Here is a 21,340-nt window from a genome sequence, read left to right as displayed (position 1 = left end):
AAGACGTTGAACTTTGTGTCAGTTTTTGTTTCATGTGGATAGGCCCAGTAATTATAGAGATATTAACCAAATTCCACCATAGAATTCTGACCTGTCCTCGCACTTAATGTTAAACTACAGGGAGGACAATTAACTGAATCAGCTTGACATCCTCATCTGCAAAATTTGTCTTTTTCTTGTGTAAAACCTTCTACAAACATGTTCTGAAATGTCCCTGTGTGTCAGATGATCTTATCCTGTGTAAAAACTCATAATCCTGTAGTTTAGACATCTGCAAACATGTTCTGAATTCATGGGATTCTTGTGTTAGTTTAAGAGTTCAGATTTCAGTCTCCTACCAGATGTTAATGCCATTGCTCCAAAATTGCTTTTTTTTCTGTTTTAGGTGACGGAAGAGACAAAGCAGATGGTGGAGAGTGTCGGATACAGCTGCACTTTACGAGGAGTCGTGAATGTGAAGGGAAAAGGAGAACTGACAACGTACTTTATCAATTCTGACCACTACTGATCAATATGAAGCCTGTACCCTACTGCCACTACAACTGTGTGGAGTACTATTAGCTTTAAAGGAACTGCATGTAACCTGCTTTACAAGTTTTGAGTTTTCACATGAGTCATTTTAGGTTTAGACAACTGGATTTCAGCGTTAAAAGTGGCAACCCAATAAGACACTCGTGAGGCACTTTCTGCTTTCTGATTGGATAATCGTCTTGAGAAACAAAACACTAAATTGTAACGTAAATAAATGCGCCATCATGTCCAGTGTTTTTGTAATTAAGAATAAATTAGGACTATAATTGTTATCAGTAAAAGCTATATTTGATTTAAACATGTTTACCTCATATCAGGAAACACAGATAGGTCATGTTCATAGAATTTAAAATAGAAGTATCACATACAGTTCCTTTAACCCGGGATTTATGAAGAAGACTTTATGAAGAAGTCAAACAATGCAACACTACAACTACTACTGTGACCAGCTCTTAATGTGAAGTAAATGTCACCCAATGCACTGCTACAACTACAACTAGAGGAACTAGCACTAGAATAACCAGTACAGGCTGAAGTTATTTTTACGACTTCCATAACTACTACTGACAACTGTATGTTCAGTTTCCACTTTCATGCACTTTTCATTCACTGACAGCAGAGTTACTCAAAACAATCACTCACACATCACATGTGTGTCTTGCCCAAAGACACAAAGGCAACATGCAGAAAACAAGCATACTATTACGGTCCATGACAGTTTTTTTTTTTTTTTTAATAGAACTTTTGCACTCTTAAGTCACACAATATTTCAGAATGTTTGAAAAATCTCAGTGTACAAAACTTGAAAGATGTGACACTTTATGATACCGTAAGGTGTATATAAATAATGAAGTTTATACTGTTGTATTTTATGTACTAATTTATTGTGATTTTAAATGGTTCAAAAGATTGTACATATTTATTTTAAAATGTGTGTTTGCACTTTTTGTAAATACTGATATAGTAAATAAATATTGTTTTTAAAATCATTTATTCAATCATTCATTTTAATATATATTTTTTTTTTTTCAGGAAAACACTCAGTTTCAGAAATTAAATATTTAGTTTTTATTTATTGCATACTTGGACGACTGGAAACTGTCATTAAACAAACATATATTTTTAATGTAAATCACTAAATACTGAAATAACATAAATATTTATTACATAGTTTTGAAACAGTAATACAAAATGTAACTGGCTATGATTTCACCCGAACTTGAATTAGCAATCCCTCCCTTTTTTTTCTTCTACTTGAGTAATAATAATAAGCCTCTGTCATGTTGAAGTAATGTATTCTTACGCAACTTGAGCACAATTTTAACTACCCTTCCCCACCTCCAAATTAAATAGTGAATCACTTTTTAATTGTGGAGAGTAGATTATTGTGAAAGTAAATGTTCAATACTAATTATAAACCTGTTCTTCATTATTTTCCCATTAACAAGCCTAATTGTCATACCGTGTTTATAACGCGGACCTATGGAATTTCCTCTTTACTTTTGGTCCCGCCTTTATCCATTTTGATTGGCTTTAACGAACTTTTCTCACTTTTCATTGGTTGTTACTGCTGTCCGTCAAACTACTTCCTGGTTCTGTCCGGTTTGGTTTGTTTTGGAAGCGAAGTGCGTTCAAAAGTAAAGTTTTCAAAGTTGGTAAGCCTAAATTTGCAGTATTTCTTATGTTAACTTATGAAAAATGCATGTTTTTAAAGCTTTAAAGTTGTTGTAAACTAAATCTGTGCTTCCGTAACACTTTTAATTCAATGATAAACCGTTGAACTTACCTGTACACTCTTAAAGGTGCCTGGCGATACTCAGAGGTATCATATCTTTTACGTGGCTTTTGTTGCAGTGAAATGGGAAGTTACGTTCGCTGTGATTATTGCAAACACTGAAGAATTAAATAAAATTATAAAAAATGTCTGGGGAAGTGAGGAGACGCCGACTTCCGAAGTATTATTTGGTGACTATCGATATGAAGGTGCGAGATGGTAACACGGACGGCTCTGTTTGGGTGCGGAAAGGATCCATTTGCGTGGAGCAGGACAATGGCCCGAACCAGGGGGAATACCAGTGGGTTAAGGTAAATATCATGTTTCCTTTTTAAGTGCAAAGTGTCTTGCAAACTTATTATTCCAAACTAATTCATTGTGGGACTGTCCTACATACACAGACTCAATGTATCAGTTAATCATAAGACAATGAGGTCAGCCCACTGCCTCACACAGTCTTTAGTGATTCATACATTATTTTGGCTAGCTCAAAACAACTTTCTTGATAAATAAAGAGCAAATACAGTAGTAATTAAAACTTACATATTAGATGGATATGTGTAATGCCATACTGTGGAACATTAGAGGCATAACAACAACATTTTCATGGAGACAAGCAGGTGCAGGACCCCACCAGCCAAAAAGTGACCCAGTGCATCTTAAGACGTTTCTATTTTTAGTATTAAAATATGAACAAAGCAGGTTTTTATAATGGTAATATAAAGCCAAAACATATTGTATAATGTAAAAATCTTAAAGTGAGGTTCTCTTTAAATTTCTAAAACCTTTTGTTTGTCTGCTCTTTTGGGATCTGTCTCTTGTGCAGGTGCTGGACCTCAGAGCAACGTTAAAACTAGATAGGAAGTTTCTGCTGGAAGTGACACCAGACCTGGGCGGTTTGTTGGAGCCAGTGGATATAGAGCAGCGCCTCAGACTCCTCGGTAAAACACTGATCTGAATGAACCAGGAATAAATTAATGAAAGCTTTTACACAAGAGCACATCAAATCAAACATTATTTATAACTTTATGACTTTTCATACAAAAATATAATACAAAGTGCTTTACAGTCATTAAGCCCTTAGGTCATAATAATATACTCCTCAACCTGTTTTGTCTCAAGTACCCAGCTTTACTTGGCAAATCCAGAATGATACCTCTCTGTATTTTTATACATATTGATATCAGTCTTATCCCCATGTCCTCCACATCTCAAGCCCGGTCAAATGTGATCATCCAGTCAGATTTGTTTTTTTCAGTGACGCATGTGAAATGAAGGAGCTCATTGGTCACTTATCATATAGAAATAAATTCAAAACCGCAATGTTTTTCAGTCTTCTGTGATATTTTTTCCCTTTACTTTCTCTAATACAGACAGACCATGCGTGTCCATGACTGGCTAATACATCTGTCAATCACGCCCATCTGAAAATGGGAAGATTCACCGATGATCTTTGTAAAGTGTTGAAGAAGTATTCTTGATCCCAGACAACCTTAACTTTGCCTCACATTCCAAGTTTAAGGCAAACAATTCTGCTTACTTCAGTAGTATATTTTCTTGTTTTAATGATATGGCAAAAAATATACTAAAAAGAAAATTTTTCTTTCAAATACTTTAAAAATCTAAATCCATTAAAGGTACCCCCTGGGTGTGAAGTCCTGCTCTAGATCACTGAACATCTACATCATTTCTTTAGAATCAGTGCTAGCCTGTTGTTTGTTCTGGTTGTGTTGCAGATAACCCAGGGACGCTGACCCAGTTGGCCACCCTGCCTGAGGGCACTCCTCTGTGGGTCACCATGGGATCGGACGATCTGGTCGAGGCTGTGCTCAAATACGTCGGACCTGTGTCTTCTGGGAGCACTGCTGTCTACTTTGGAGTCCAACTCAGGGTAAAACTGGAAAACTGATTTGAGCACAGTTCTAGTCCTGGCTTAGTCCTGGTCTTGAACAAAACCACATCAAAAATGGGATTAAACCCAGAACTAAACCTGTACAAGTGTGAACACACACCTAAAAAGTCAAGCTCAAATTTTTTTGTACAACATATTTATAGCCACTAGCACTCCCCAGAGTGCTTCAGTGACATAGAAAACTATTAAATAGGCTATAGAGTTGAACCTCCAGAATTCACTGCAAAGGCTGCACTAGCACTGCTGATGATTGGCTGCAGGTGCTAGGGATTAGATAGTAATGATTCAGAGCATTTTTTTAGGTTCAAACCAACTGGACAAGACAAATGTAAGACTCATATGAGAGTCATGCAGCTTTCTGAAAATATAAAATGATAACATAACCAACTTGTCCAATGTCCAATGTCCAATGTTTTTGAACATGAAGAATATATCCACATTACAGTCATTATCTGTAAAAGCTATATTTAATTTGAACATGTCTATTCTAAATCTAGGGATGCAGATAGATCACGGAATTTATGGAAAATAAATATTCTAAATACCATACCTAATTAATTACATAATCTCGTTGCCTCGTCCTCAGGGCTCTGCTAAAGGCCGTGGTCTGAGTAACGGCTCTTATAACGGGCAGCAGCTGTTCCAGTGCCCTGAAAACTGTGCCCTCTTCGTCCCAGTGAGTCACATTAAGCAGAGACAATGGTCCAGATCACCTCGGCACAGCCCCGAAGACCAGCACGACCGTGCCAGGGTCAAAAGTCACGCCAACCGCCGCAGCAATGGGACTAGCAACCACCCCAGCAACGGGACCAGCAATCACAGGTGGGTAAAAATAATCGGTGAAGCAAATTGTTGTTGAACTCATATAATATTAGTGGTAGATTTATATTTAATATTACGTTGCCATGGCACAGAGTAGAACCACACTTCTGTCATTCAGCCACATGGCAGCTGTGGCTACAGTGGTAGTGTGACTGAATAATGCAATATAAAGTGTCTTTAGGTGTCAAGTGCCTTATAAAGCAAATACGTTATTATCATTATCATCATTACTATTATTATTATTATTGTTATCATTTATTATTATCATTAGGGCGGTAGGCCTTTAGTCCATTAAGTCGTCGATGAATTCTTAAGTGACCAATGTGATTGTGTATTCGTCGACTAACCATTTGATTTAGATTATAAGGATTTATATGGGAACAGATAGTTAGTCATGGAGTGAGTGAGCTGAAGATCTGGTATTGTTTGGCATTTATATGTAAAAAGGTAGATTAAACTACTCATGATTCACAAGTTTAATCCGTCTTTTTATAAATACATTGTTTCCTAGTAGTTTTTTCTGCATAAATAGTTGTTTTTGCATTAATTCACGTGCAGGTGAGTGCAGTTTGGGTCAGAATCACAGATGTACATAATATTTTTGAGAGCTTTTGGCATGCCCCCTTTTTCGTCGACTGTTCGATTGTCTTTAGTCGACCCAGATTTTTTTTGTCAGCTGCAGCCCTAATTATTTTTGCCCGTCTCCTTCAGTAATCACCATAGTAACGGTAACCAAGACAAACTCTCCAGACGTATTACCCTGCACCAATCCCAGCACACGGCTCCCAAACCCAGCTCTCCTTTGGGCATGGCTCCCAAACCCAGCTCTCCTTTGGGCAACCTCTCCCGGACCACAGACCCTGCTCCCTTTTCCAGAGGATCCACGCCTCCCGGGTCTCTCCAGGCAGGGCAGAGAGTCCACGTGTCCATCGACGACACAGTTCGAGCGGGCGAGGTGCGTTGGTGCGGCCTCCTGCCTGGACGGTCCTCTGAAGGGCTCCATGTTGCAGTACAGCTGGTTAGTGCTCATACTAGTCTTCAATTGCTGGGTTTCAGATGACATCACAACATTCCAATAATATTTAATACAGGTGATAAAATGTGTAATTGCTGATTTTTGTTGTAATACGGTGAGTTCTTGGGTCTAGACAAAAATAGAATTGAACTGGTTCAACATTTGTAAATTTACCTTTTGGATATGTAATCTATAGGGAAATTTGGTTCTGGTCCCTCTTCTGGGATTATGACATCATGATATTGTAGAATCCAGTTGATACTTTGCAGCTGATGTCATCAACAATCCTTGTGAGTGTGATGCTAACTACAGGTACTGCTCTGTCTGAAGCTCTGTTACTCAAGTTAGACTTGAATCTGAGCTTTGTTTTAACACAATCTGACGATAAAGAACTGATTTAGTTGAACAGATGACTACAACAGATTTGTGCTGTTAAACAAGGCCTTCTCAAATAACATTACGGTCACAAGCTATTTAGCATTAGCCAGCAGATTTTCAGTTTGTTACTCTCACCTAAACCAGTCCATGAATGCTCGTATTGATCCCAGGCTCCTGAACATTTGTTGTTTAAACCCATTTTGTATTTTTTCTTCTTCTTCAAACTTTTTTGGCAGTGTTTGCTAATGTGTGCATTGTGTCTCCATGTAACTGGTGAACATTCTGCCATACACATACATGTAGAACACCCCCAACGGAACAGAACAGATGACATGACAACATTCTATCGGCCAATAATATTTAATACAGATGGGGGCAAATAATATTAATATTGATAAAATGTAGATGTATTAGTGAGTGGTCACATTATGAGTGTCAATAGTGAGTAAGGACATTTTTTTCTGTAAAGCCCAAAACATATCTAAAACATGTTTTTGTGATCAAGATGTTTCTGCTCCCATCCAGAAGCCATTTTCAATTGATAGAACTGGTCTGGGACAAGTCTAGCCCATTAGAACACTACAACACAGAGCACGAGAGATGTCTATGAGCTCAGAGGGAAAGAAGATGGAAGATAGAGCGTGTCCATAATGCACTCTCAGCTTGTGACTATCCCACATGGGCTTTCAACAGAGTGAGAAGAACAAAAGGGAATCAAAACCCAGGAAGAATGGGGTGTCTATCCCATATGTGTCAGGTCTATAAAGCTTCTATAAAAAAAACTATAAAGCATCTTCTGACAAAACAACATTCCCCTGTATTTTATATCAGAAACTGGTTCATCCCAAGGACAAGACACCAACACAAAGAGTGATGTAGTGTATTCAGTTCACTGTGGTACAAAAGGCTACAAAGAACAGTACATTGGGGGAACTAAGCAACCACTATACAAGAGACTATATCATCACAGAAGAAATAACTCAGGTGTGCAATCGGCTGTTCAGCTTCGTCTTAAAACTACACATTACTCATCTGAAGATGGTGAGGTGCAGATTTTAAGCAGAAAGAAAAATGTATTGTGAGGGGAGTGGAGGAAGTTATTTTTGTGAAGAAAGAGGATCCCTCTCTGAAGAGGAATTTTAGACTCTGATATAATCTGCTGTCTGTTTACTGAAGCATTCTCAGTCTGAAAGTGAGACAGCCAACACACAATAGGCATAACAACCTATGATGATAGGAAGTAAACAAAGGCAGGGCAGTTTCATTCTAAAACTCTTCCCTTTGAGGTGGGACTCAGACTCAGATAAAGTGTCAGTGTCTCAGAGCAGTTCAGTCATTGAAAATGGCTTCTGGATGGGAGCAGAAACATCTTGATCACAAAAAAGTGTCCAAATAACCACAGAATATGTCTATGCATTTAAGCCATATTAATCTTAATCTCTTAAATTTGTGGAGCTAAATCCGTTCAGTTCAGTATTTGTGGATTTTAGTTGGAATCTTTGGATATATTTCCTATAGAGTTATATCCATCTGAAATTATAATTTTTTCATAACAAAATGACAAGATTTCCTCTCAAATAGAAATCGCAAAGGCTGTAATTTTTATTTTGGTAGTATAATTTTTGCAAACTACCCATAAGGCCTTATTCTGTCTAAAAAAAGCTGCTAACCATGTAGTTTAGCATACATGCGTTCTAAAATGTGTTTTGTGTCATTCAGGACGATCCAGTTGGACAGTGGAATGGATATATTGGCAATCAGAAACTTTGCACTTTTACATCTCCTGAATATGGAGTTCTACGGCCAATCAAACAAGTGTCTGTTGGTAAGAAAACTACCTCCTCTGCCTCTTCCTTCCTGACCTTCTTCTCTGCATTTTCTGCTCCATCTAACGCTCGCCTCTGCTTCTCTGACCCTCTCCTCTGCTCCTCTGACCCTCCCCATTGCTCCATCTGACCCTCTACTCTGCATCCTCTGCACCATCTGACGCTTTCCTCTTCTCCCCCTGACACTCTTTCTGCTTCTCTGATCCTCTCCTCTGCTCCTCTGACCCTCCCCTTTGCATCCTCTGCTCCTTCTGACCCTCTCCTCCATTCAGCATTTTCAATTTTGCACCGCTATTTAGATGCTGACACATCCGCTTGTCTCAATGAAGATGTTATTGCTTTGCTGTTTTAATGCCATACTTTGAAATATTCCAGTCATAGCAATAACATCATGGGGACAAGCAGATGGCAGACCCTTTGTCAGAAATGTTACATGATACACCTTTCACTCTTTGTTTTTTCTTTCAAGTTTCGGAGCCAAAACAGAACCTTCTCATCACGTCCACCCAAGCCATCAAGTCCATGTTTAAGAATGCGCTGCCCCCAGGTGTCCACAAACTATCAACGAGTCCGACCTCACTATCTCCATCTGGTCTGCCCACAACTCCTACCACAAGAACTGCCTTAATATCCTCAAAGTTCAAACTGCCCCCCTTACCACCTTCAAAACCTGGTCATAAACCACCTCCGCCCCCTCTCAAAATAAACAACCCTGGAAATCCCATAGAAACAGACCAAATATCAGTGAATAACAGGACCCACAGTCCATTAATGCCTCAGGGAGCCCAGGAGGATCTAGAGGATGTAGGGGACAATGTGGAGGACCATACTCAGGAAAAGGTGCAGCGGAGCAAGGTGGAACTCGGTTTGGGGTCAATGGTGGAGGTGAACGACCCTGCTCAATACGGAGTGATCAGGTGGATCGGACGCATTCGTGGAACACGTGAGACTGTGGCTGGAATAGAGTTGGTACGTGCATTTTAATATTAATTGAAATGTACAGAATATAACTTTTATTGAAGTGGCACATCACCTGCATGATTCCAGGTAAATAGAATGTTAAAACCACACATCGGAACATTCTCCATGGAAATCAATCTGTATTCACCACCCAAATCTAAACTTTAGTTTTTTATTATTATTGTATTTATAAGTTGTTATAGAAGGTACTGTGTTAACTGATTCATTAAATGTAAAATGTTTCTGTGTGTGATTTCAGGAGCAGGAGCTGTCTGCGGGCACAGATGGCAGTTACCTTGGAGAGAGATACTTTCACTGTGCTCCAAACAAAGCTCTGTTTGTGAAGCTGAGGAAATGCAGACGAGACTCGCGCTTTCCTGAGCCTGAGACGCCTGTCAATCAAGTGGAGCGCTGCAATTCCATAGGTACTTAATACGGACTTACTGACACATATAACAAGCACATGAGATGGTGCCACATATGGATGCCCTTGCATTTTTTTGCTCTTTGTTTTGTCTGTTTTTGTGTGTAAATCATGTGTGAGAGTGCTCTTACACCATACAGACATTTTAGTGCCTGCAGCAGAATTAGTGCACTTTTTAGCCAAAAGAGTGAGATGCTGCTGATGAGGAAAACCAGCCGGTGTGCCTTCAGAGCTGGGGCACACATGCCCTTACCTAGAATTTCCCTGTCCAATATTCCCACACTCTGCAACAAGATGGACGAACTGGCCCTGATGATAATAAGAAAAGGGGACTTCTCCTGGAGGCACGGCTCCCCCCCCCCCTCACAATTATTTTTAAATAATTACATAATCTATTTTTTAAATGTTATCCTTATTTGAACTATACATATTTTTGGAACAACTGATTTAACCATTTGATACTAAAAAAATAAAATATCATGAAATTTAATTAAATATCAAACAAATTTTAAAAAAAATGTAAAAAAAATTTAATAAACATCAAATGAATAACTTTAAATTAAAAATAAATATCAAATTAATACATTAAAATTAAATAAATATCCAATTAAAACAAGCAATTTAGCAATTTGGTACGCCACCTTATATGATGCTTGGTGCTTGCTGGTTTAAGTGACATTCACAAAGTGGGATGATTGTTGTTAATATTTGACACGTTTACGCTGAAAAACTCCAGCGTCTTATCAGCGTGACTGAGGTGTAATGAGGTGGTGTCTTAACTTATTTGGCTTCATACTGTCCGCTGCCGCAGCAGACACCGGTCTGTCCTCTTGTCCCACCGGAGTCACAGTGAAGCCAAGTGCTAAATACGCTTCATCAGAATTCCTCGTCTTACTTTTCGGGTGACTTTCGTGCGTCTCATTATCTCCGTCTATCCCTGCCTTTCTTTTCATCCCTGTTAAAATGTTTTCCATAGTGACTCTAGTAAAAGTGTCTCTTGTTCACTGCCCTGTGTCACGATCTGTTCAATCTCTCTCCTGTTCTTTGCTGCGTACGCGCTGTCTACAGTATCTACAGTGTCATACACGGGGTCATACGCGCCCCCTCTGGCATCTCACCATGCCCCCCTGAGGGGGCGCGCCCCACTATTTGAGAACCACTGACCTAGAGGGATTCCAACTCCTCTGCATGGACAACTGGAGCTCTCCAGAGGGAAAACAAAAGGAGGGGAACACGTTGGATCACTGTTACCCAACAGTGAGTGGAGCCTACTGTACAGTGTCCTGCTCAGCTGACAGACTTTCAGATCACGTCTTGGTCCCCCTTATCCCCAAATACAGACAGAGGCTGTAGGAGTTACACATGTGGTTGGATACTACAGATTGGGATGTGCTCAGGGCTGCTGCAGATAGTTTGGATGAGTACATGGACACTGTGACGTAGTATCAGGATAGCAGCATCATGTCACGCACCAGGGTCAGTTATAACAACGACAAGCCCTGGTACACACCCAAACTCAGGCAGCAGAAGGATACAGCAATCAGAGATGGGGACAGAGACAGCTACAAAGTGTGGACTTAGCAAAGAGGTATCAAGGGCTTGATCCCAATACAGCGGGCGACTGGAGCAGCATCTCTTTGCTAATAGCTCTGCCACTGTCTGGAGCTGAGGCAACCAACAAATTATTCCATTTAATGAAATGAAATAAATATTATTAGTGATGCCCTGGGACAGACTACCATTTTGCACCTATGTTCCAGCCAACAACAACCACACAGATGATGATACCTAGGCATAGCCCATGGACACAACTACACCTGATACATAGTTTGTCTCTTTAGCGTTTGCAGAGTGGGGCAGTGAGCGCGTTGAAGACCTCACTCCTCCAGTAGAGGGCAACGAGGCGCGGGACCTGTATCAGGGCTGGAAGCGAGGCATCCAAGGTCACCTGAACTCCTGTTACCTGGATGCTACGCTCTTCAGGTGAACTCTCACAATATGCAAACATGAGAGGCTTTTTATATTTTAAAAAAGCCAAATTACGCTTTTTCTAGTATTTAGTATCAAACTTTACATAGACTATTATTCCACATGTAGTTTATCAAACAGGTCCACTGAATCCCACCTACTCACAGTGGCATTTCTCCGCAACAACCAGGAGAGTTTCATTCATGTGTTTTTATTGCTGAAAAATGGCTTATTAACAACACTACATGTATGACCCAGAGTCAGATTAACAACAAATTTACATTAAACAATAAGTGTGGCTACAGTGCAAGTATTAGTACAATTCATGAAGTGCAAATAGTCTTAATGAGTACTCTATCCTCTGAGCACTCTAGTCTCAAATGTCAACAATACAGAAATACTCAAACATGCATGAATCAATCAAAATACAACTCTGAGTAAGATAATGATGAAGGAAAATTATTATTAAATTCATAAAATTGATTTTGCAGAATACCTTTCATTTAACTCATATTTCCTGTCTGTGTCCAGTCTGTTCTCTTGCTACAGTTCGGCCGATTGGGTTTTGTTTTGGCCGATAGACGCTGAAAAAGACCCGAGCTCCAGTCAAGCTCAAGATCTGCTTCGCTGCGAAATCGTCAACCCACTGAGAAAGTTTGTAGTCCTCTGTTAAAATGTCTTATATCATTAAAGCTGCACTATGTAACTTTCCATTTGCTTTTCTCCATTAGTGTTGTCACGATACAAAAATTTCAAACTCAATATCGATTGCAATACCACACAATGATAATAAAAAACAATAGACAATAGAATGATTTTCAGCATTAAATAGCAGTACTTTCTCCTGTGTTATATCTGTGTAATCTCTCAGTGGTCAAGGTAGGTTCCATAGTGGTCCAGTTAAATCTAAAGCTATTCAGGAACAATCCATTTCTGTCCTGTGAATGTGACTTTTTTAGTATCGACACCTGCTCAAATGAGTATTTAGTCTAGATACGAGTTTTAGTACTGATTTGTATCTGATTTGCAATACGTTTGAAAACCCTAGTCACTATGGAGAAGTTATTGGATTGCGGGGAATATTCTGCAGTGAGCCATTAAAAGTATCTATCATTTATGTAATTTTGGTGCTTTTATTACTTGGAAGGACCTTGAAAAAAGCATGTATTATTTCTGTGAACAGGGCGTCTCCATCTGTAACAAGGCCTGGTTGTGCCACCCAATTGTTTCTAGACAAAATAGACAAGTTTTTTTTTCTATACTTCCACTTCCAAATTCCAGACCAACCAATAACATCTTAATGGAGACAAGCTCTTATAGACCCGCAATCTGAAAAAGTTACATATTGCTTCTTTTTTCTCTTTGATGTGATTAATATAAAAAAAATAAATGATTGTTTTGTTTTCCAGATTTGGTTATGTTTGTGCCAGTAAGACCATGGCCTTGCGGCGACTCTTGGAAGCAGCCAATAGTGACACAGGATTCACAAATGAGGAAAAAGGTGCAGTGCAATGTTAACCTGTACAACAGACTTTTTTCATGTTTTATTTTTATGTTTTTAACCACGCTGTATCTGATTTCAGAACTAGTTCATTTTAAACAGTTTGCAGTGGTCCTAACTTATTCCTTACTTTCCTAGCACATTCCTCCCACCCTAATTATTCACTGCGCTGAGTGTATAAGCATTTTGTTGTTCTGCATTATAACACACTGCAAAAATACGAACTCTTCATTAGGTTAAGTTCACAGTTCTGTCATTTGGAATGACTCGGAATGTTGTTCTTCTGCTCTTTCAGATCCAGAGGAATTTCTCAACAAGCTTTTCCAGCTCCTCACAGTCGAGCCACTCCTAAAGATCAGGTAATTGTGTCTAAAGGAGTCTATCAGCCCCCGCACGCCGCCTATTTTAAGTGGAATGCATGAATTATAAATTGTAAATCTTTTAATCAATGTCCTAGATTTTAGGTTTTTAACGTATCATATCCATAAGAGCAAAGTCACACCAATGGTGAAAATATCACACCAAATGGCCCACTTCCCATAGAACATTTTTGGATAGAACTGCAGTAGATTAACAGATTTAAGCAAAAAAACAAAAAAGTTAGAAAAATTTAAATTACCTACTATATTTTTACAGCCATCCAAAAGAGTGGAGTCAAAGGACACCAGCATTACATATTATCAGCACATTTGTAAATCCTGTAATAATGGCCTGTATATTTTTTATATTGATTTATAACTAAAATCTATCAAACTATCAAATATTTTTCTTTACTATGGATCAGACCTGGATGACTGGGGGATTATACAGATATCCAACCATCTCTAATAGAGTAGGACTGGGGGTAATTTAAACATGAAAAATGACAAAACGTGGTGTAAAACCTTGTCTCCTCTTAGGTCCATGTCCCAGCAGCCTCAGGAGTGTCACCTGTACCAGTTGTTCCCTCCATCCCTGCCCCCCTCTCCTTCCTCTCTACCCCAGGATGATGCTCCTCACTCCCCCATCGCTCTGCTGTCTCCCGCCTCTGGACGCATGAGGGTTTCCAGTGTCCAGGCTCTGCTCGAGTCCTCCTTCTACAACTCACGCCTAAAGTTTGTTGAGGTCAGTCCAATTTAAAGTAGAACTAAACACTAAATCAACCTTTTTGTGGCTAAACTGTGTGTATGGAGTTTTAATAGCTCTGTCAATTGTTCCAAGTCATTCCTAGTACATTTGCTTGCCTGGCAAATCCAGAATGATCGCTCTGTAATGTTCATACAGATTGATATCAGTCCTCTATTGGCTCCAGCCCAGCCTAACGTGATTGTGCAGTCAGATTTATTTATTTATTTCAGTGACACATGTGAACTCACTAAGGAGCTCATTGGTCACCTATCATTTACAAATAAAACCTAATTTATCCAACCTCTGATTAACAGAGTTTAGTGCTTCACTCATTCATTCTCCAGAAATCTGCAAAGTTTGTCAGTCTCCTGTAGTCTCCTATCAGTCCAGAGCTGTTGACAAAGCAAAGGGTGGTTACTTAGGTGGTTACAAAGGATCTGAATATAAAAACCCACATTGAATTTGAAGTATGTTTTTTTTTTTCAAATTTCTAGTGAAATTTTGGTTAGATTTTTATAAACCTTCTGGGATTTGTTCTTTTCCCCAGGCTCCCTCCTGTCTCCTGCTGCTGATGCCCAGGTTTGGGAAAGACTTCAAAATGTACGACGCCATTTTGCCTTCACTCACCATCGACATCACAGACCTCCTTGATGATAGTACGGCCAATTCACTAAATATGTTCTTAAAGTGCAGGTTTTCATGTTTTTCTAATTATGACTTGGTTTGGTGAGATAGTACCTGTGGTAAATATTTATAATACTATTACATCAGTAAATTGGCAGTTTGTGAAGCAATATTAAAAATAACAGGACGTAGCCATCAATGTCATCAATGTACAAACTTTTATTCTAAATGCAGGGACAATTTGCACACAAGAAACACATTTTTGTGCCAGTTTAAACATTCATTTAACAAAACAAAGGTGTTGTTGTATATTTTTATTTGTCTAATGATAACTATTATGTTTACATTGTGGTTGCTAGGTAACAGTTATGGAATTACCTCTACGTATGTCGTATCTGCTGCTCGTGTTCAACTAAAAAGTGAACTTATAAATTTCACCAAAATTATCACACTTGGGAAAACTGAGCAAAATTTTAGCAACGTCTTAAATGTAATAAATTATGTTATTCATGTTTTAGTGAAATGAGTAGTCATATGCACTTTCGTTAAATACAATAAATGAGTATTTCTTTTAATAGATTATTTTCTCAGACCAAGGTTTAGTTTGTTTTCATACCTAAAAAATTCAACTTCTCTCCAGCGGTCTTCTTTAAAGTGGTCACGCGCTGTTGCTGTGATGTGTCCGTTGGGCTGACTTAAACAGGTTTGGGCGCTGTTTTCTACTGGTGGAGACAACAACTGTAAGACAACAGTGCCATCTGCAGTCTGACTTCTTCATGACTGTATCCTAGGTGTGTGAGACTAAAAAGCCCTCCTCGTCCCCACATTATGAGAATCACATTATGGACTGGGACGGTGCAGACATCATGTGGACAGAAGACAAAAAACATCATTGTTGGATTAAGAAGGCAGTAAAAATACAGAAACATGTCCACTGGACTTAAAAATCAGGACGAGGGTGTCTTTTTACTCTCACACACCTGTTCTGAAGAAGTTTGACTGCAGATGGCAATGTTGTCCTGCCTCCACCAGTAATAAGACAGCGCCAAAAACCTGTTTAAATCCTCTGACCGGACACGTCACAGCAACTTCACGTGACTACTCTGAGGAAGAGCGCTAGTGAGCAGTCCAAACTGTCTGATATGAAAACAAACTAAGCCTTGGTCGGAAAAAGAATCTATTAAAAATAAATATAAATAAACAGCAGACCAGATAAACCTCATTGACCTTGTGTCTGCAGCTCTGAGGCAGTGCAGCATCTGTGAGTCTGTGGCTGCGTGGGAGTGTCCTCAGTGCTACGATGACCCCGATATAACGCCCGGGCATCTCAAACAGTACTGCTCCACCTGCAACACTCAGGTAATACACTCCGAGCATTTCAAACAGTACTGCTCCACCTGCAACACTCAGGTAATACACTCCGAGCATTTCAAACAGTACTGCTCCACCTGCAACACTCAGGTAATACACTCCGAGCATTTCAAACAGTACTGCTCCACCTGCAACACTCGGGTAATACACTCCGAGCATTTCAAACAGTACTGCTCCACCTGCAACACTCAGATAATACACTCCGAGCATCTCAAACTGTTATGATTATTATGGCCAAATAATTACAGTAATATCACAATAAATATTCAAATTGCTATGTCAACTTACAATAATTGACAAAAGCTGTGACATGGAGTAAAACTGTAGAAATATAAATGTATTTAATTTAATCTTTTTGAACGTGGTGAGCTAAGGAATTGTTTGTTTATTGATGAAATCCCCATTAACACCGACAAGCTGTTGCTATTTTTCCTGGGGTCCAATTAGGATAAACTATATACAAAAATATTTACATTTCAGCCATTTAAAGTTAATTTATACACAGTGCATAGATACACTGGCCAAAAAAAAGTCACTACTTGGATTTAACTAAGCAAATAGGTTGGAGTTGCTGCAGTTGGTCAGGTCTAGGTTCTGTGCTCAAAGAATGAGGTCAGCTGACACCTGAATATACTGAATGACCAGGTTATTCCATCAATTAATTTTTCTTTCCTGATGGGAAGATGACAATGCTAGGATTCATCGGGCTCAAATTGTGACAGAGTGGTTCAGGAGCACGAGAAATCATTTTCACACATGGATTGTGGAACAACCAAATATTAGAGCGTGTGACCTTTTTTTTTTTTTTTGGTGGAGATTTTTTTTTGGGCCAGGCAGTGTATATAAACCTGAATCTGTTTTTAGCAGTGAGTTCTCATTCTGATTTCTCTGTATCTCTGTGCTTGGTTGAAAGGGCCCGTATTGATGATCTGTGTTATAATGTTGTTTCATATCAAAAACGTGCCTGGAGTTGTGTTTTGTTTCATTCACACATATTTAACACACAAACCCTGCATATTTAGGCTGAGTTCTTCTCTCAAACAAAAAACACTCTTTCCATTTACAGGAACTGCTCCACTGTGTTTTTAAGATTCATACACCTTTACTAAACTCATGTGGATAATTACAGCCTTGGAATTGACAATCTCCGCTGAACTAAAGGTAAAAGGAGCTGTTAACTTGGAAACTACCACTACAAGGTAGAACAGAGCATTTGAGCTTTGGAGATGTAGACAGACTAATAATACAGTGTTACTTAAACATGTGTGAATGAAACAAAACACAACTCCAGGATGTTTTTGATGAGGTAACAGCATTATAACATTACTAAAAGCTCAAGAGTCAGTTTTGTTTAATATAGCACCTTTAAGCCGTGAGTTCTTATCTTGATTTCTCTGTCTCTCTGTACTTGCAGGTGCACAGTCATAAGAAGCGCTCGGCCCACAGCCCTCTGAGTATCACTGTGCCACAGGAGCTCAACAGCGCCCCCCTCCGCTGCACCAGGCAGCGCATGTCTCTGTTCGCCGTCACCTGCATTGAAACCAGTCACTATGTGAGCTTTGTGCGCCACGGCACTGCCCCTCAGGACTGGCTGTTCTTCGATAGTATGGCAGACCGCGAGGGTGAGAGGCCTGGACTCATTATTCTGAACACAGGTTAAGAGAAGGCACTGTCCTCCAGCAGACACAGCCTGGGAGACTTGGGTAGGACACATGGTGACCAAATCAGTGATGATGTGGTCACCATGTGTCCTACCATCCACCACTTTAATATCAGTAAACACCTGTTTGTACTATTTTTATGACCGATTTGAGAAACTGTTATGATGGAACCTTACATTTACATTTATTTCACTGATATGTAAAGTTTAAATATTTGACTTCTGGTCATATGGTTGGTCATGTGACCACTTGATCTGTATAAAAGAATCACTGGAGACCAGAGAGTAGAATCACACGAGGTTTATTCCCTATACATCCAATCTAATACAAGCCAGGCACCATGCTGTCCCTAGTACGTGCACGGAGATCTCAGGGGCGCTCCCGTGTTGATCTGAGTGCCTTACCCTGTGCGCCACATTTAAACATAAATCATGAATATTCAGTAGCTGGGTGTGGACATCTTCTTCTTCCTCCCGGCCTCGCTGGTGTGACCAAATTTGGAGTTGTTGCTCATCACTCATCCTTTTGATTCACCTCAGCGTTATCTGTAACAGCTTAATCTGAGAGACCATGCTACACAATCTATTTTCATAGTACATTCTTTGCTATGCGATTGGGCAAGAATGGAGTGTGTTTGTGCAGCGTTGCGTGCAAGTCCTAAACCTCCTTTAATCTAATCTCTAATATTATGAGCAATGATGTTTACATCCTTCACCTTAAACGTGTTGGTGTAAATGAAAAAAAATTTGACCTCCAAAAAGAACTGCTGTGTGGATCTACTGTTTCTACACATGGTAACAGCTCATGAAGTGCAACACTTTGCTTTTCCAGTCATTTGGAGCAGATTGAATTGAATCACCTATGTCATCTTCAGAATGTCTGTTATTTACATGTTTTCTGTTCCAGGCGGACAGAACGGCTTTAACGTGCCTCGGGTGAGGCCGTGTCCGGAGGTTGGTCGGTACCTCAGCCTGTCAGAGGAGGAGCTGGGGAGAGTCGACCCCACCTCCTTAAAAGAATCTGTGAGGAGACTTCTATGTGACGCTCACATGTGTTTGTACCACAGTCCCGAGCTCACCCTATACAAGTGATACAAAAAAAAAAAAGTTTATAATGAGAACATTATTGTTTTTGTTGATGAGTTTCAGAATGATGAAACTCATCATCAACATTTTAAAAGGCTTCTACCTGATTTCAAACCATAAGTCACCACTTGTAATATTAATATGTAATATTGTACAATATTGCGTGATGTAAAGAGCATTTGGCTTGAGTGGAATAAATTAAAATCAGTTACAGGCTCTTAATATCTAAATATCATCATATCTTTTAAATGGGTAAAAAATTCTCAAAATGCTGCATATAACAGGAAGCTGAAACATATAAACAGTCACTCTTGCTTAAAGGTGGGCAGTTTGAAAGTGAGTGACAGGCAGATTTAACCAATCACAGTGAAGTGTGAACTCTCAAAAGAAGAAGAGGGTTTTAGTTACCTCTTAAAGTCAATATAAAGTTGTTAACTGTGCAAACAAATAATTTACATTGTTTGTTTTACATGAAGGAAATGGTGATTTGGTTTTCATTTTATTTTCACCAAAAGCTGCCTTGTTCAAAGTTGCACTAACAACAGCTAGAATCACATTTTTCTATGCATAAAACACATGTGCCATTGTAAAAGCTGCTCTTATTTTCTAGTGCCTTGGTTTGCAAATAAAAGTGTGCAATTTCACATAATGTAAATACACTTGCAAACACTGACATTGACAAACTGTTTAAGCAAATGGTGCTCAGCTTTGGATGGACTGTTCTGGCTTTGAAGCCAAATTCCATTTATTCCATCCCATTTATTTTCCCCATAATCCGTTCCAAAACAGTTTAAAGGTGCAGTGCGGACCTTTTCTGATTCTATTCTCCATGGAGACGTTACTGTTTTTTTGCCTGTAATTTTGCACAGTTTGGCAGTGAAACCTATCTATCTCCATGGAGACAAGCCAAGCAATAAAAAACACTACAATTGAATAAATGCATTTTAGATATAGTATAAAACCACCGATTACATCTCCAGAGACAATCAGATGTTCACACCAGAAAAGTTACTTAGTCTAAACCTAGTTTTGACCATTACAAACATGTTTTGAAATGTCTCTGTGTGCCAGATGCCCTCCCTGTGTCTCCATGGGGTTTTATTCTGTGTTAAAGCTGCTAACCCTGTAGTTTAGACCTCTACAAAACATGTTCTGAAATGCATGGGATTCTTGGATTTACTTTTAGACCCAGAAGATTCCACCCACTGCTGAACTCTATTGCAGCAGTACTATTTTGTGTTTACTGTTTTCACCTCTACTCCTACTCTGTCCACAAACTGTTGTGAATGTGATGGATGCCTGACAGATTTGCACTGCTTTTACATGTTATTTGTTTGTAAAAGAGAAATGAAGAAACACAATGTGAATTCTGCACAGGGTTTATAAACTGTTTAAATATTACAGCCATATGAACTAAACTGAGCTATTAAAGGCTCTTAATACTTTCTAAAACATCTGTGTTGTTTTTGTTAAAGTTGCACTGTGTAACTTTTCCAGTTGAGGGTCAGCCAATTGCTTGTCTCCATGAAGCTGTGGCTTTGCTTTGTCTGGAGTGTTCCACAGTATGGCATTAAACCTATCTACGACCATGGAAACAAGCAGGTGGAAGCAGGTGGCCAAGTTAAAGGTCAGATCTTTAGAGGGGTGAACCTACTGTCAATTAAAATGTTTTCCAAGGTGAATTGTACTTTCAGCAATAAAAACACCTGAATAAATGCAAGGTTTTAAATTCCAGGCAAAACAATAACATAAAGGCAGGTTGCAGATTCTTTAAATTAGCTTGGTAGGTATAATGCATCATATTTCAATTTTTAATACAAACCTTCATTCATGTGTATTGCCCAACCAATAAATAAATGCATAGTTTACGAGTTTATTGACCCAATTACTAGAAAATTACACGGTGCACGGTTAAGTAGAAGAATTAATTTAAAACCTAGTACCCTCATTACTGTAAAAAATATCAAAATGTTGGATAAATCTATTCTTGAATTTATTTTAGTTTTAATTTTGTTTTGTTTATTTTGGTTTTATTTCATCATCATGACATAAGATTATACAATTATAAGATTATGAGCTACTGCTATTTAGGCTTATTTATTCATTCAGATGTTGATTAAATACGTTTAGGGCTGCGAGATTAATCTTAACAGAATTGAAACTGCAATTAGCAAATCTCAAAGAATGTAAATTTAGAAGTAGCCTATTATAATTTCCTCCACAAATCACAAAAAAATCACAAAATATCCTGTTTTATTACTGTATTAGTTTTGTCTTTTTTTCTTTTTTTTCTTTTTTTTTTTGTCAATTCTTCTAGACGTGTTTAAAATGTAAACTTCGAACAGAATCCTTTTGTTAAAACATAAACATAAATCTAATCG

General features: G+C 38.8%; 2 protein-coding genes across 2 annotated transcripts in view; both read left to right on the top strand.

The window, feature by feature from the left end:
* LOC117386687 (adenylate cyclase type 4-like) overlaps positions 1-669 on the top strand; it is a 31,490-nt gene extending 30,821 nt beyond the window's left edge. Inside the window, exon 27 of the mRNA XM_033984096.2 lies at positions 386-669. Coding sequence (XP_033839987.2) covers positions 386-508 — 123 coding nt within the window. The 3' untranslated portion in view covers positions 509-669. The remainder of the gene's footprint in view (positions 1-385) is intronic.
* Positions 670-2,105: 1,436 nt separating this feature from the next.
* si:cabz01101003.1 (ubiquitin carboxyl-terminal hydrolase CYLD) lies at positions 2,106-20,411 on the top strand. The gene is made up of 18 exons (XM_055228837.1): positions 2,106-2,186; positions 2,386-2,616; positions 3,132-3,246; positions 4,042-4,196; positions 4,804-5,039; positions 5,751-6,057; positions 8,152-8,257; positions 8,728-9,227; positions 9,478-9,643; positions 11,484-11,625; positions 12,142-12,264; positions 13,020-13,111; positions 13,407-13,470; positions 14,011-14,215; positions 14,766-14,874; positions 16,083-16,201; positions 17,628-17,835; positions 18,781-20,411. Exons 2-18 carry the CDS (start codon positions 2,452-2,454, stop codon positions 18,963-18,965), a joined length of 2,997 nt encoding a protein of 998 aa, XP_055084812.1. The 5' UTR covers positions 2,106-2,186; positions 2,386-2,451; the 3' UTR covers positions 18,966-20,411.
* The last annotated feature ends 929 nt before the right edge of the window (positions 20,412-21,340 follow it).

The sequence above is a fragment of the Periophthalmus magnuspinnatus genome, chromosome 18 (assembly GCF_009829125.3).
Source record: "Periophthalmus magnuspinnatus isolate fPerMag1 chromosome 18, fPerMag1.2.pri, whole genome shotgun sequence".
Taxonomy (NCBI): domain Eukaryota; kingdom Metazoa; phylum Chordata; class Actinopteri; order Gobiiformes; family Gobiidae; genus Periophthalmus; species Periophthalmus magnuspinnatus.
This window is presented reverse-complemented; position numbering and strand designations above follow the sequence as displayed.